Below are 17,511 nucleotides of genomic sequence, written 5' to 3'. Positions count from 1 at the left end.
GACGGGCTTTCAAGATTAAAAAGTCAGTGAATAACCATGAGCCTGGAGAAGGAAGAGGGAGAAATTAAAAACTGAAGGGGCTTCTGTTGAACAATTGTTTGCCTGAAACTAAGTACATGTTTTAGTACTCATTCAAGAGGGTTATGGATCTTAAAAGGATTTTAAAAAATATATAGTAAGCCTTTTAGAAAAAGAGCCAAAAATGAGCCTACAGCCAACTTAAGAAATATTGAAAGAGCATACACAAAGTCATTATAATCCTTTCAGAATGCAGAGAGGACTGTTTAAATACTGTTTATGATTAATTGAGGTAATTGTAGTTATTTTTGATCATTTACAGCGTGCTAGTCATTGTGGGAAGGTCCTTTGTGTAACTGACCTTTTTTAATGTTTACAGTAATTCTGTGAAATGGACCTTGTCAGCCACATCTCATACATGAGAAAACAAGGGCCAGAACATTTAATAACATTCCTAGAACTATGTAGTTAGTGAGTGGTAACATATTATAGACATTGCTCATGAAAATTCCAAAATGGTGCCCAAGACACCCTAGCATTGAAAAAGAAAACTATTTCACTCCCTTGGGGAATAGACAAGAGTGCTACATCATGATTGTTATCCTTAAACAAGGTGTGGCAAGGCCCCAGGAGCCTTTCCAGAAAGGGACGTCATGCATTTGCACGGAGGGAAGGTGACCGTCAATTGGTGAAGCTTCTTCAAGAATTCAGATCACTTGGATTGGGTGTGACTTGGTGAAGAACTTACCCCTTTGTGTCCCAGGAGGCACAAGGGCGTTGTAACTGCATCTCACAGTGGGGCCGTATGTAAGTGGGTCTGGGCGTCCCCTCCTCTTTGCTGCCTGGCGGAGGGGATGGGCTGTACTTAAGACAAACCAGTCTCTGCAAGAACAGCACCAGTTAGAGACCATGAGTGTCTGCGCAATCACAGGTGCTCATTCTTGGGGCCAGGGCTGAAAGGAATATTGGCAATTCGGGGTAATTTTTAGGCACTGCATTTAGAAAGGGATAAGGAACATGGGAAACCCTTTGACCCTATTCTGACTCCTGGCTTCCTAATACTTGAAGTACACAAGTAGCTTTCCCTAGCAGGGCATGGGAATAATGTAAGACGAGAGAGAGGAAATCAAAGGTGAGTTTGGAGATTTATTTTTAAACTTGGTGAAATACCAAGTTCATGTAGCAGAAAGTATAACAGCAGGCTGATTATTATTTGGTAAACTGATTATAATTCCTCTTTGAAGAATGGGTTGCCTGTACTCATGGATCTAAAACAGAGATTTTAAAGTACTATAGTATAATTCTATTTAGTTATAATATATATAATTCTATTTACTTTTTCAGAACTCTTGGAAATTATCACCATTATTTATAGATAGGAATCTTCAGCCTGGGGAAATTAAATAATTTGCTCTGAGGGAAACAGTAGTAAAGAGCAGAATCAGCTATCTAATATTTTGAATTTTAGAAAAATATTAAATGAAAACACTCCCCTCCTTTGCTCCTGAGTTTGTAGGGTATTCCGTCCGTCCCTCCACCCCAGCCTGAGTGAGGAGGTAGAAAAACATCACTGCGGCAGTCAGCCAGACGTCTGCCCAAACCCTGTGGCATGTCACTAAGCATCCAACCAGGTCAGCTCACCCAGCCTTCCTTTCCTCCGGTTCTGCTGTGATTCCATGTGTGCGAATAGAAAGCAGCCGGGGCAAGCCACATATACGATGGCTATTTTCTTCACGAAACGTTCTGAGACAGTTTTTACCATTGTCTTCCTATGTTTTTCTATTATTTCATTTTATGACAACATATTATTTAGTAATTAAAATGTTTCCTTTAAAGTCAATACAGTAATTATGAATTTTATTTAGCATTTACAAGCAATATGTAAATTACCAATTTGAATGCACACACGTATATGCTTGTCTATTTTTAATTACACGGTGGCCTTATGATGGCTGGAAGCAGGACACTCTGGGATCACTTCTATCTTACATGGTCGGACTGTGCGCCGGCACTTTCAGTTCGGAAAACACGGCCTCGGCTGTGTGTTCAATTGTGTACTTTTTTCCAATTCTCTGTAAGCTCTTACTTCATCTTCCACCCTAGCACCTACAGAGGAGGCAAACATCTTTTCTTTTTCTTCCTAATCTCATTTATTTCATGATTCTCAAAGTAATTTCAAGACTACCACAGGTGAACTATCTGGATTCCCAAAGAAATTTCCTCATGCTAGACACTGGTTTTGTAGTGACTTCGGGTTCTCCATTTACCAAGTATGGCATCTTGGTCACTTAACCTAATGTTGTGCTAAATTAGTTTCCGCATCTGTAGTGTTGATGTGAGAATATTTAACCCTCAGGACGGCTGTGAAAACTAAGTGACTTAGATTTTCAGGTGTGTGGTGTTATAGAGAGTGTAGAAAGATAGATTTCTTCCTTCTTCACTTGATTTAAATCCAACACTCACTGTAGCTGTTGTCCCAGGGTTAAAAAAACTGGCTTATTCATTTTACAAGTAAACTGGATATGGATTTCAAAACTCTGTTTTTAAGTTACAGTAGGCTCCCCCTCATTCAAAGTTCCAGTTACGCACAATGAACTGTGGTTTAAAAATATTCAATGAAAAAATCCAGAAATAAACAATTCGTAAGTTTTAAACTGCACACCATTCAAGTATCAGGATGAAATTTCGAGCTTTTATGCTCTGTCCCCCCTGGACATAAGTAGCATCCTGCGTCTCCATGCTGGGTACCTACTCGCCCATTAGTCACTGTGTAGCCATATTGGTCATCAGAGGGACTGCCGTGGTGTGGAAGCGCTTGTGTTCAAGTCACCTTACTTTTTACCAATGGCCTCAAAGCACAATAGTAGTGATGCTGGCAATTCAGATAGGCCAAAGAGAAGCGATAAGGTGATTCCTTTATGTGAAAAGGTGACAGTTCTTTTCTTAATAGGGCATTTCATCTCACTTCATCACAAGAAGGGTGAGTACAATACAATAAGATATTTTAAGATAGAGACAACATTCAGATAACTTTTATTACAGTATTTTGCTATAATTGTTCTATTTTATTACTAGTTGTTGTTAATCTGTTATTGTGCCTAATTTATACATTAAACTTTATCATAAGTGTGTATGTATAGAAAAAAGCATTGCATGTATAAGGTTGGGGTCTATCCATGCTTTAAGCCATCCTTTGGGGGTCTTGGAACAAATCCCTTATAGATAAGGGGGGCCTACTGCATCTGAGTCTCTGTGGAGTAACTAAGATGACCGGATGAGAATCTTTTCCACACGAGCATGAGGTTGACTTCACTCCTAATCATCTCTTTGCTAGGCAGCTTCACTTTATTGAAGAGTAAAATATAAAATCTGCAAAGCCAAAGTAGCAATAAAATACAATTCCTGAAGCCAAAAGACCAAGTAAAGGGCAGTGGGATATGTAAGAAGTTTCTGGAACCCTTGAAATGTGCTGCAAAGTTTTTAGATGTCTTCAGATTTGTGAAGTGCTTTTTGATTTGCTGCTCAAAGTAGGAAACTCGGTCAAAAGGAAAAGGTAAAAAGAAGAGTGTAAAATTTCTCTCTACTCATACCATTCAGAGGTAACCATTCCTCACATTCTAGATTCTTATTTCAGTCTGTTTTCCACTAAACATAGCAGGTCCTCAAATAATGGCATTGTGTTTAAAGTCGGTTTTTTCCTAATATTGCCGAGAAATAAAAAACTCCATCACAGCCGGAACCACCGTCTGTGTGGGGTTTGCGTCCAGGCCCCATCCATGCCCGAGTGGGTTTTTCCCAGGACTCCAGTTTCCGCCCACACCCCAAAGCTGTGCAGGTAAGGGGAATAGGGCGTCTCCAGTGTCCCCGTCTGAGTGAGTGTGGGGGTGGGTGTGATGAGTCCTGTCCAGGGTGGACCCTGAGCTGCCTGCTGGGAGAGGCCCCAGCAACCATGACCTTGAACTGAAATAATCGGGGTAGAAAAGAATTCTCTTACTTGTTTTTAATTCATCCTTCTTAAATGTGTGTATAACTCACACTTATTTCAATGTTTAGTATTTGCAGTGTTTGGGTCTTTAGAATTTAGATGTTTGACAATGTTTTTGTGACCAGAAATACGCACTAAGGACTTAACTCTTGTTTATATCGATTAGCCTGTGGTGAAAGTGGCTTCAAGTTGCAGTTTCCAAGAACCTATTGACGACGTTGAGTGAGGACTTACTGTTTGTGGCTAGGTTTCGTGTGTGAGGGTGTGCGTGGAGTGCGTCTGTGTTTCGGGGTATGGATAATAATACATACGTGTTTTTGTATCTTTTTGCCTTACTTACCATTATGTTATAGACATTTTAATGCCATTAAATATTTTCAGTATCATGACTTGTGGAAGGTATAATTCATCATATAATCATACCATTATTTTTTCTATTCCTCCCCCTATTGGGGGCACATACAGAATTTGCCGGTGCTCAGCAACATTTTAAAGTAACAGTGTGATGGACATTCATTTATGTAAATCACCATCCAAATCCCGTTAATTAATTCTTCCTTTAGAAATTAGTCTGAGAAATAGAGTCTGTCTCCAGGAGTGTGAACTTTATAAAGGATTCTTGATATACTGTAACAGTGTTTTTTCCAGGAAAGGGGTACCGATTTACACTCCTATCGGTAGTATATGAGAGTGCTTTTCACATTATATATGCTTGTCATCATCATATATTAGCATCAATTGATAGAAAAAATGTTAATCTGCTATAATTTGCATTTATTTGATTACTTAGGAAGTTGAATACTGTGTCATTAGGTTTATTGAGGAATACACTCACACACACACACGTACTGTGATTGGTATCCTTTTTTTTTCAAGCACATACTAGATACGTTGTATTGCAATCTCAATTTTAAAAAATCTATTTGGATGTATGTCAATAAGCAATATCTTGATTAAAAATAATTACTTTAACAGCAAGCTAAATCAAATGCTTAAAACAGTGGAAAGAGACTACATTTGGGATTCTTTCCTTTGAAAGGCGTGCTGCATGATACTATGATTTGAAGATTTTCATATCTCCTGTTATGCTGGGCAATGGGTAATTTTGTTGTTTACCTTGGGTTGCCCAACAATGTCAAACTTTCAAACCTGCAAACACGTGCTTTTGTTGTCAAAATCGAAAGCTATCCCCGAAAGGAAGGATTTAGTTCACACTCTGTACAATCTCCGGATCCTGCAGAACTGAACTGGATAAACTCGAAGACATGTTTAAGGACTCAAGCTCCGTCAGCATGGAGCGTAAGATTGGAGACAAAGCGAATTTCCTTCCAAAGTAAACACTAGCATGGCTGTACGTCCTGACAAGAAAGACACCACCTCCAAAAAGTAGGTCATAGTTTCCACACTAGTGTTACATTAATTCCCAAAGTTCCCACGTGGACAAAACCAAAGGGGGGTAGGATGGAGGGTGGGAGGTGGGGATGACTGGGGTCGGGGAGTGGTGGGGAGAAAATGGAGACAAGTGTACCTGAACAACAATTTTAAAAAACTAAAAAAAAAGTTCTTTTCTATACAGTCTGTTGGTACATTTTTATAAATCCTAAGGAAATCAATAGTAATTACAGAATTTTCAGTGTGTATACATGTGTATTTTAAATGGTTTTATTAAGTATGATATTCTACAAATGTGTTAGTTTATTTTTCCAGGATGTCATGTTTGGTGCCTACAGGGATCAGCTTTGAAACATTTCCATTAAATATTTCTAATTTGGGTGAAATTAAGTTTTTATAGGAGTGAAATGTGGTCCAATTCTTCAGCAGATTGAAGGATAAAACTGGATTATATGAAGAGAGGTTTTATAAAGTATTTCTTAAACCTTAGAGGAAGTTAATAAAATAATTTTATTGAATTCAAACATGACTCAGCTTCTAATATTAATTTTGTAAATAGGAAAAAGGCAATTCAATTTTAAACATCTTCATTTTAAAGGTTAACTTTATTATTATTATTTAGCTCAAAGGGAAATTTACTTTTTACCTCTTTTAAAGTCTCTTTTTCAGTCAACACAGGATTAGAGGGGTTCCTGTGTCACCGCCCCGTCCAGGACCCGCCTCTGGGCCTGACTGTCTGACAAAGGGGATGAAATAATGACCTGTGCATCTGGAACACAAAGTAACAAGCCCAGTTATTTGATCACAGTCCATATTTTGATTTATAGACAGCTTAATTTTTGTATCTGGTCTTGAGCCAGTGCTTGACATGGATCAGAATTGATTATTTGGGAGGAATTTCATTTGTCCATTTTAATTGTGATTCTCTCCAAACATGCTCAGAGAGGCTTTCATAGCTACTGTTTTCTAATTTTCAAAAACTAAATATAATAAATAATTTCTGTTGCTTATTTCTTACTGTAAAAGCGTATGTGTTCATTTTAACAAAAGTAGAAAACTCTGGAAAGTAAAATGAAAAAATGTATATATCAATAGAGAAATCTTGTAAACATGTTGGCTGTTACTCCAGAGTCTATTCTATATGATTGATACATACTTGTTTTTACAAAATAGGATCAAGTACTTGGTCATTTGCTTGTTATACTGAATATCATGTCTTTGACGTTACACACTTTATAAATGCTATTTATTACCTTTTTTTTTAGCAATTAATACCTAGATCATGTTAGCCTGCAGACACATTTTTAGGATCCAAAAAGTGTTTGCCAATCTTTTGAAAAAAAGAGATTTCCCATAAAAAAAGATCTAGATGTCTACTTTCTCTTGAAAGCTGGGAAGCTCTGTACTGGTCCCAATCTGCCTGGCACAGAGCTAGGAGCCTGTTGTGGCTACGGATGGTGGCCGGCCTTCGCTGAGCCTGCACTCTTTGTTCAGGGCAGCCCTCCCCTAGCCTCCCCTAGCCTCCTCCCCTAGCTTCCATGGCCCTGCCTGACTCCTGACTCCTGCCTCCTGAAGCTGAGGTGCAAGGCTAGTGGTTTGTCTAGGGTCATGTTCTCAATGACGCCGCACCGGCTCCTAAGGCAAGGGTTGGAAATGTGTGGGCATGTTTTCTGAATGTTACAATGTTTGTTTGTTTGTTTATGCCATTACAGTTGTCAGAATATTTCCTGCTTTGTCCCCCTCCCTCCCAGCCTCCCTTCCCATAGTCAATCCCACACCATTGTTCCTGTCCATGGGTGACACATGTATATTCTTTGTCTAACCCCTATAATGCTCTGGAGGGTGTTACTGGTATTGAGTGGGCCAATCTCCTGAGGACGGCGGCGGGGGCAGGGGGGGGCGTAGGGCTCAGAATGTGAGTAACGGGGCTGCCCTGGAGGAATTTTTCTTGTGTCCCGCATTTTCGGATATCCCTTTGGATATGGATATGGGTGAAATACCTGTTTATAATGATCTGAACTTGGAAACAAAATCTGTTGCATAAAAATTTGTATTTTTTTTCAATTTTAGTATACACTAAATTTTCTAGGATTATGACTACAATACACTTTCCTGTTTTATTATTAGAAACTTACTATGAATTAATTTTTTACCATTTGGAAAATCATGTCACCGACACAATGTAGCTTATGGAACCTGAACAACCAATAACCAATACACACAGCATTATCGTGTGTGTTTGAAGTTCCCTTGTGCGATACAGAAAAAAAGGAAGTGTTGAGTGTCTCCTTTAAAATCTTTTATGAATAAGGAATAATTCTCAGTTCCTAGGAGAGAATATTAGTCATTCATTATGTTTTCTTCTGTAGTCTGTAGTTTGCCTTAGCGAGCTACTACCTGGACTTTGGTGCATCTTATTATTCTTTTATTCTATCATGTGCCTGTAAGTCTGGTTCATTGTTTCTTATTTCAACACTAGACTTTATTCTGATGTCTGTTCAACCCTCCAGTCTTTCCCTTTCCTCCCCTTCTTGTAAGGACTGGCTTCTCATTACTACTCTCCATCCATGTTTACTCATTGGTGGTAGCGCACACTTTGGAGGCACTTCTTAAAAGTGTGGATACTCATGCCTGAGAGCACTTTATGATTTATTTTAAAAATACTGTATAGAGGTTGAATTTAGAATCTCTGAGTTTCATTCTAGGATAGTGAAAGAGGTACTGCAGAAGATTTGATTTGAAAGTGGGGCTTCGTGCTAAATAAGCTTAGTATTCTAGGTGAACATGGAGGATATATGTAAGTCCTAAAGAGGCTTCCAGAAAGACATTGCATAGAACTAATTTGTGCCTAGTCTTAGAGGCTAAAGAACTCAAGGATGCTCAAGGATTTTGGAGAGAGGCAAGTCGGTGTGTTTGAGGGGGAGGAAGCTGGCTGCACAGTTTTAGAGCAGGGGATGATGAAGGCAGTGTCTTTCTCATTTTTTTCTTCCCTTCCTTCTGCTGTGGAACTCTGTGCCTTCTCTTCTTCCTTCTCTGATGATACAGATGTTTCAGATGGGCATGAGAGGGATTAAAGCAACTTGGTCATGTGTGCGATGTGTTGATTTTAGGTGTTTGGTCTCAAACTCAGACAAATACAAAGATGTGACCTCGAGGACTTAGAACTAGGTAGCTGTTGCTCCTCAAGGGACCTTGTAGGTGGGATCTCAGAGTTAAGCGTCACTTGCATTTCACTCCATTATACTACATTTTCTTAGCTCTAATTACAAAACAAACCTAAGGAGAGAGACAACAGGTGCAGTGGCTCTCCAAAGCTTTTCCCTTACCTGTTACTAGTGAGTGATACTGAAAGGGGGGATTGCTGAAAAGGGAAAGGTGGCGGTAGTGAATTGCTAGTTCCCTTAACCTGCCTCAGCTGACCAAATTCAAGTCTTCTGGCAATAGCACCATCACATGTGAATACATGAAAACTGCTCTGAAGAAACGTTTTCTCAGCCAATAAGAGGCAAGGGGTAATGAGCCTTCAATGATGATTTGGTTTTCAGACATTCTTTTTCTTAATGCCATAATCCTTACATATGGTGGAAAATGCACCTCCAAGTGATTGTTCCAGATTTCATTCAGATGCCACCCATGTAGTAGCTCAGAAAATTGCACGTTGTAGGGTGCTGGGGTGATGGTGTTTTGTATGTTGCAACCTTTTGCAGTTGTATCAACATGCAGTGTGTCAAAAGTACCTTATCATTGAAATCTGTCTCAGGCTCTGTATTTTCTTCTCGTTTATTGCAGATCTTTACACCTGGGGGGAAACCCCCCCCCAAAAAAACCCCAAACAGTTCATAGCTTCTTCAGAGGACGTTTGTTTTTCCTTCACCCAGAGGCCTACATCTGCTACATTGTACTGTGTTTTAATTGCTAAACTTTAGAGGAAGACAATGGCCTGAGCCAGGGCCCCAAGTTGTGGAAGTTTCTATATCTGGTAAACTGGCTCAATTCCAGGGCAGAATAATTTATCAAGAAATGAAACACCAGCTACTTCCCACACATCTGATTGCATTAAAAATCACTCCCCTTCCCACCTCGCTGAATGAGTTTGCTTAGAGCATGCAGCTGACAGACATTCTCTCCTCCTCCTCCTCCTCATTTTGTTGAATGCTGGTTTCTGTAGTCTATCAGGCTGCTTATTAATAGTAATAAAGTGTTCATTCATTAACTGTCTCATGCTTAAGAGCTGGATACTGTCACTCTCTTTCCCCTCAAGTTATGCTGTTTTTATAAAGTTGTGCTGTAGCAGGAAAGTGAGCTGGAAAACTGATTTTGTGTCTGTAGCATCAGGTACTATTTAACCAGAGGGAGGGACTGATAAAATTAGCAAGTTGACTAACCACTTCCTTTCCTGGTGGCTCTTTAATATTATAACGGATACAGAAAAGTTCAGAAGGACTGGGCTAGTTTTCGAAACCACGGCACACTTTGGCAAGGAAGGGATGCACAACAGAACGGGTAAGTTTCTTTCTTTTGATTTTTTTAAAAGAACCGTGAAAAGAGTATGGGGCTGGAACTTTTAAAGTTTGACTATGCAAATAGTCTTTAGCAATTTGTAGGCTGTGAAAAAATAAACCTCTAAGGAGGAGGGAAGCAAAAGGTTTTGCAGTTAACAGCAGTAGCTTCAACAACAAACCCATTAGCGTGATTCTGGGAATCTCTTTATTGTTCCAGATAGACAAGATGAAGACATTCGCGGGGGAAGGTTCTTGTACTAGGGAGATTTTTAATAAATGTTTCTACACTCTCAGTTCTCAAAACCGAGACTGGAATTGTCAGCAGAAGCGCTGACTTACTGAACCAGAGTCCCTCTGGATCTTGAAACAGCTTAAGATCTTCAGTGTTCTTCTTTGTGGTTGAAGTTTTTATTGCTTTTAATTTTTTTATTGGGGAACCTCTCAAACACAAAAAGAGCATGAACAGCATATAGATTTTTCATGCACCTATCACACAGCACCCAGAGTTGTGAACTCAGGGCTCACATGTTTCATCCACACTGCTGTGGCACACTTCCTCGCTTTAGTGAGTCTGGTTGAATTACAATACAGTATTTGAAACGTATCCATTGAGAACATTGAATGAAAGAGGACTAGAGTCTCCTAAAGGCTCATACCAGCTCAGCCATATAAGTTTTAGAGAAATACTGTTGCAGAAAATTCAGTTAGGAGTCCAAGAAAGCAAGACCAAGTTTCCATGGTTGTTCTATGGGTGTGAGTGGGAATAGAGGCCAGCAGTTAAGATCATGAATGTTGTTTGGGGTCAAATTTTGTCTCCATTCTAATCCAGCGGCCATGTGGAAGTTTCTGAACCTTTCTATGCCTTGGTTTCCTCACTTGAAAGTGAAGGTTATAATACTACTCATGTTTCAAGGGTAGGCAACAACGAGACTGCGCCCGGAAAGACTTCGTAAACTGCAGAGAACAGAGTGCTGCTGAACTGTGTAGGTCAGCCACAGAGCTGTTTGCTGAAATTAATAGAGAGGGAAGACAAGTTGTGTTTAAACAGAAAGCCAAACCTGAGTCGGGGCATGCTTGGTTGTCTTCTGACCATTGTTTTTCTCCTGATTATTTATTTGGTCCCGTGAGGCTAGGAGAAGTGCCACCAAAATATCTTACTTGCTAGTGGACCCCTGGAAACCCTGTTCCTGCTCTTCCCTTCCACCCCCACCCGCAGCTCTGAGTTAACTCTCAGAAAACACTGTCAGAGCTCGTCTGCCTGTCTTCTCACTTTGAGCATGAAGGGTAAAATTTGTCTAAGCTCACAGATCAAGGAGTAGTTGATGTGAGGGAAAAGTCAAGCACCCCTCTAATCCCTGGGGTAGGGGGGGTGCCTTTTTTGGGTTCAGGCAAATCAGCTGGGCTTGGGAGGCTGCCTCACATCCGAGATCTTGCCCTCTCCTCTCTGAGACAGAAGTCTCCTGGCTCGCCTCGGCCTTCCAGGGTTGCAAGCTGCCCAGATTTTTTTTTTTTCATTAGTAATGAAGATGGTACAACTCTGAGGATGGCAAATGGGAAGGTGAGGGCCTTTCATACTTTATTACTCCTCTACCATATTAATAAAAATACTAATGGATGCTATTTATTGAGCATTTATTTTGTGCCTGGCACTGCATTGGATGATGTTCTCATTTACTCATCCTAATGTCCCTATGTGACACTTACTGTTAATGCCATCATTTTATACACGGGGTGGCTGGGGCGTGGAGAGATTAGGCAATTCACTTTCATTGCCCAACTAAGAAGAGACAGCCAGGGTTTTTTTTCCGGGTCTTTTTGACTTAACCACTTCTTAGAGAATTTGTCCGTAACAAATCAGTTTATCTATACATGTGCAATCAAAAATGCATCCATGATTTTGCTCTTGGCTTTCCTGAAGGTGGAAATCATCAATATTCCTTTAAAGCAAGCTGGATGGAAACCCTCTTGTCTAGCAATAGCTTTCCCACAGTGAATTTTCATAATGGCTAATTATAAGTTGTAAATTTGTCATAAATCTTGACACATACAGGGGCTGGCGGGGCCGGCGGTAGAGTTACCACTGTAATGAAGCAAATATTGAACTGAAAGGGTAAAAAAAAATGCTTTTTTAGTAAATTAACTATGCCTCAGTGGTGGCTCTTGTTTTTAAGGCCATTTGTCTCTGAGTTCCTGTAAACGATGGGCAAAATTCATCTAAGTCAATTTTCAAGAACATGCCGTGCTGTTGTAAAACAAACGATAAACACTGCTGCGCGGCAGAAAGGAGAATTGGCTGCACCTTCTGGGCGGTGCTGGGAAAACTGGGGCAGGCACAGTCAGACGTTTCAGAACCCCAGAAGTGACTTTTAGTGCTTTTTCTTTAGCTTACTGGTACAACTGTAAAAATAGAACCAAGTGTGTGAATGAAGGGAGAGGTTAGTTTCACAACTTTGGAGAAATTTTTCCCCTCCAGTGGAGTAATGGTGCTTTCAAAATGTTGTCTTTCACTAAAAGGGACACTGTCTGGAACAATCAGCTGAAAATGAAAACATCAGATATAAAATGATTGACTTATCAGGCAATCTGATACAATCAGCAGTCTTTAAGCTTTCCTTCATTGACTACAGTACTTTTGTTATCTTGGTAGGATCAGCCAAGTTCACTTATAAAAACATGGGAAGAGATTTGAAATACTGTCTCATTTTGCAGAGATGGGAGGTGGTAAATGGAGTTGGGGCTGCCAGTGGGGGCTGGCAGGGGTCGGGGAGTACAGGGGGGAGGGCCATTGTTATAAAACATCCTTTCATCCCTAAATCTTTGAGAAAGAAAGGAAGCTATTTAGTACTGGTGATTATAAGCCATTTTTTCCTAGAATTCTCCCACCATCCCTGATTCATTGGGGGTTTTTTTGGGCGGGGGTGGGTCTCTAATGTCTATTCTTAAGAGCATACCATTCACAACTCATAAAGTAGGATTTAAGGTTGGAAATTCCATATTTATCTATGGTTCAAGACAAGTTCACAAGTGCCACTTAGCTTGTCAGGGCCCCCTCTTTGTGCATTCGTGTCATTTATAATAGCCTTGGTCACCCCCTGGATGACTTAATACTATGTCCTCACGCATCCAAATCCACCTTTTCTGTCCCAATCTTTAACGTTCTCACTGCTTTATTGTCATTACTGTTTGGGCATTAAATGTTTTATTAAAAGTCTTGAATACATAATACATTATTTTTTCCTCAAGGCGAGTTCTCTTTCTCTTTTTCTTTTATACATTTAGTCACCGATTTTTGGTACTACTGGCCCCAGAGATTCAGAGATCAATAATCACAGCTCCTACCCTCCGCAAGCTTACAGACTAGACTAGGGGGTGAAACAAAGTCATATGAAGACAGGGAAGCTGTAGTTCATAAAATACGTTCTAGCTTCATTGGACTGACTATATTGGGAACGGCAGTGTGGGGGGGGGCAGGGGGGAAGAGCCCAAATTCTGAGATTAGAGAGCTGTGGTTCAATCCTGTTACTCTGTGATTTGGGGTATTTTACCAACCTTCCTAAGCCTTGATTTCTTCACCTGTAAAATAATACTGAGCTCATAGGGCCAATGTATGTTAAATATTAAGATAGCATGATGTACATAAATTCGGGGGATCGGGGAAAGTCTCTCTCAAAAGAACTTTCCTTGAAGATGATGCAGAATGACACAGAAATATCCTTCTCATCCCAGGGAAGTGCATGGGCCTAAGTGGTAAAGAATTTGGCTTGTCTGGGAAAGAGAGTAAAGGCTAGCATGGTTGGAACATGTAAAAGGGGAAAGTTGCTAGGAGGTGTCGGCAGCAGAGTGCAGACTGCGCAGGACCAGTAGGCCATGGTAGGGAGGTTGCATGTTGTTCTAAGTGCAATCAGAAGTGATTGCAAGTTTGCACAGGAAGTTGCATGATCTGAATACTGTTTTTAAATTAGTTGCAGAGTGGAGACCAGATTCTCTAGGAACAAGAGTAGACACATAGAAACAGATTAGAAAATTCTTGCAGTCGAGGGCCCGGAAGTGATGGGGGCCTGGACCAAATAGTGCCTGTGGGGATGAGAGCAGTGGACGGAGTTGAGAGATCTCATATTATCAGTACACTCAGTAGAGAATCGCATAAGAAGGGGAGACTGAGGAAAGTGTCAGTCACGACCCTGACCTGAGCAGCGGGGTCTAAGGAGATTTCGTGTGTGAGGACGGGGTCATTGGGAGAGGAGCAGGTGTGGACATCACAGTTGAAATGCTTTAGAGACATCCAACGGAATGTGCCAAGCAGGCAGCTGATGTCATACAGATGGGACGTGAAGTCATGGAATTAGATGTGATCACGTAGGGAGATGATACGAAGTAAGAAAAGCTGAAGGCCCAGGACTCAACCATGGGAAATCCAAAATTTGGAAAACAGGTACAGGAGAAGTAGTTGGTGAAGGAGATGGGTAAGTAGTGGTCAGGGAATAGGTAAAACCAGAAAACAGAGTATTCAGGGGAAAGGAGTAATTAGCTATACCCAATGCTAATTAAAAGCTAATAAATTATCAAAAAAATTATGGGTTTTGGTAACATGGAGTTCATTGTCTTATAAGAATTAGGCAGAAATTTCAATTTATTTAAAACGTTACTGAATTTTAACATACTCAAAATTTTGCTATTGACTAATTGAATAAATGCATGAAAACTAATACTATTTAAGAGTCATGTTTGTTTCCTAGTGGGAATACATTCACAAATTTCCTTATATTTTTTTCATGTAACTGTATAACATTCAAGGAAACGATGATAAAATATTTATGCTGGTCTAAATTCAGTTTCCTGTATACCAAACTGCTTAAAATCATCACATTCTTCATATTTATGTTCCCAATGTCAAGGCCCCTGGGCGCTGCTGTTGGGGACGTCTCTGGGGGGTGCCATTCACAGAGTGGTTCTCCACTGGGGGCATATTCATCCTCCAGGGGGCTTTTGGCAATGTCTGGAGATATTTTTGAATGGCACAACTGGAGGCAAGGTATGCTACTGTGTCCTAGTGGGAAGGGGACAGGGATGCCACTAAATAGTCTTCAGTGCACAGCACCCCTTCACGTAACAAGGAGTTTTCTGACCTGAAATGTCAGCAGCATCGAGCCTGACACAGTCTCTGATGCCGACGAGCTCAGTGCCCACTCCGAGGCTCTGGCAACAGCAGTTAATTCACAAGCGGTTTTCTGCCAGAGAGTGGGGATCTCTCACTGCATTTTCCATGGTCCACCTATAGTTTACATAGTAATAGTCTTTGGATTTTGTTTGCATCTTGAGACTTAGTGGAAAACAGTGAAAAAATACAAGTAAAGTGCATTTCTATAAACTGCCTCTACGGAAGGAATTTTCAACAGAATTCATCTATATGGTTGGAAAAAGAGGGTAGTGCTCCACCCAATGGATGTTAGGCTTTTTACATCGGAGCTGGAACCTTTAAGTAGAATTAGTTCCTCTGCTAAAGTGTGTATTAGGGAAGTTTAATATTAAAAAATAATTCAGAATTTTATTAGATTGGTTAAAAAACCCTAGAAGGAGCCAATTCTTTTTTAAAAAATGAATATTTTATTTTTACTTTATTATAAAATAGTTCATATATCTACAATTGTGTGTATGTGTGAATAATACATTCTTAGATACTCATAAGCAACTTAGAAATTGAATGAACTATTATCAATGAAGCCTCCTGTGTGACTCCCTGTCCCCCCCCCCCCCCCCCCGAGAAACACAATTCTGAACTTTTGTTTGTTTCTTTAATTTGTGTTAACATTTTACTATGTATATATGTATACCTAAACAAGGTATTAACTTAAGTTTTAAAAATGCCTGTCTAAAAAATTTAGACCATTATCTTACACCATACACCAAAATCAATTCAAAATGGGTTCAAGACTTAAACAGAATGCCTGAAACTATAAAACTCCTAGGGGAAAACTTTATAATATTGGTGTTGGCAATGAGTTTGTGGATATGACACCAAAGACACAGACCACAAAAGCAAAAATAGACAAGTGGAAGTGCATCAGACTAAACAGCTTCTGCACAGCAAAGAAATGAATCAACAGAGTGAAAAGGCAACCTACAGAATAGGAGAAAGTATTTGCAAATTATGTATCTCGTAAGGGGTTAAGATCCAAAATATATAGGAGCTTCTACAACTCAGTAGCAAAATAAAATAATAATTATAATAATAATTATTATTATAAATAATCTAATTAAAATGGGTAAAGGACTTGAATAGATATGTCACCAAAAACAACATATAAGTGACTAGTAGGTATCTGAACAGATGCTCGAGATTGCTGATTATCAGGGAGATACAAATCAAAATTACAATATATCACCTCACATATATTAGATGGTTATTTTAAAAAAAGAAAAAAAACATAAATTACGAGTATTGGCAAGGAAGTGGAAAAATTGGAACCTATTGGTAGGCATTTAAAACGATACAGCTGCTATGGAAAATAGAATGGAGATTCCTGAAGAAATTAAAAATAGAGCTATCATATGTTCCAGCAATCCCACTTCTGGGTATTTTTTGAAAAGAATTGAAGTCAGGATTTTTAAGAAATATTAGCATTTCTCCCTGGCTGGTGTGGCTCAGTCGATTGAACACTGGCCTTCGAACCAAAGGGTCACCTGTTTAATTCCCAGTCAGGGCACATGCCTGTTTTGCAGTCCAGGTCCCCAGTAGGGGGCACACGAGAGGCAACCACACATTGATGTTTCTTCCCCTCTCTTTCTCCATCCCTTCCCCTCTGTCTAAACATAAATAAATAAAATCTTAAATAAATAAATATTAGCATTTCCATGTTAATTGCATTGTTTAGTAGCCAAGAGGTAGAAACAGCCTGCTTCTCCATCAGCAGATGAATGGGTAATGAAAATGTGTTATAAGGGAACATTTTGATGGTTGGCGATGGGAGTCGGTTTGTGGAGGTGAGTGAAGAAGGTGAGGGGCTTCCGAGGTACAAGTTGGTAGTTAAAGAATGGTCAGAGGGTAGTTAAGTACCATGTAGGGAGTATAGTCAGGAATATTATAATAACTACACACGGTGTCAGGCGGGGACTGGACTTATTAGGGGTATCACTCATAAAGTATGTAAATATCTAATCATGGGGTAGTACACCTGAAACTAATACAATATTGTGTGTCAACTGTAATTTAAAAATAAAAAAGAAATATTTGACACATACCCCAAAAGAAAGAAAATGTAGTAGATATACATCGGAAAATTATTTAGTCATGAAAAAGAAGGAAATCCTGTCATATGCTACAACCGGGACTCACTTTGAGTACCTCATGCTCAGTGGGGTAAGCCAGTCACCGAAGGGTAAATACTGCCTGAATCCACTTCTGTGAGGTATCCAAAGTAGCAGACTCTCATAAAATAGAGCAGAATGGTGGCTGCCAGGGACCAAAGAGAGGGGGAAGTGGGAGCTGCTGTTCAGTGGGTATAGAGTTTGGCTCAAGCAAGAGGAAAAAGTTCTAGAGATCTGATGTTTAACATTATGCTTACAGTTAACAATACTGTACTGTTATCTTTGTTGAGAGTAGATCTCATTATGTAT

The 17,511-nt window shown here is 39.8% G+C and overlaps 1 protein-coding gene across 6 annotated transcripts in view; it reads left to right on the top strand.

Annotated features, from left to right (window-relative positions):
- Positions 1-17,511, top strand: part of HDAC9 (histone deacetylase 9) — an 825,995-nt gene that overhangs the window by 170,112 nt on the left and 638,372 nt on the right. The window contains exon 1 of one of the 6 annotated variants that reach the window (XM_053926236.2): positions 9,660-9,898. The exons of 3 other annotated variants lie outside the window; for them this stretch is intronic. In XM_053926236.2, coding sequence (XP_053782211.1) covers positions 9,883-9,898 — 16 coding nt within the window. In that variant the 5' untranslated portion in view covers positions 9,660-9,882. Of the gene's footprint in view, positions 1-9,659; positions 9,899-17,511 lie in introns of those variants that run through there. 2 more of the 6 variants (XM_053926231.2, XM_071221650.1) reach the window with 2 other exon arrangements.

This window comes from Desmodus rotundus, chromosome 6 (assembly GCF_022682495.2).
Source record: "Desmodus rotundus isolate HL8 chromosome 6, HLdesRot8A.1, whole genome shotgun sequence".
Taxonomy (NCBI): Eukaryota; Metazoa; Chordata; class Mammalia; order Chiroptera; family Phyllostomidae; genus Desmodus; species Desmodus rotundus.
This window is presented reverse-complemented; position numbering and strand designations above follow the sequence as displayed.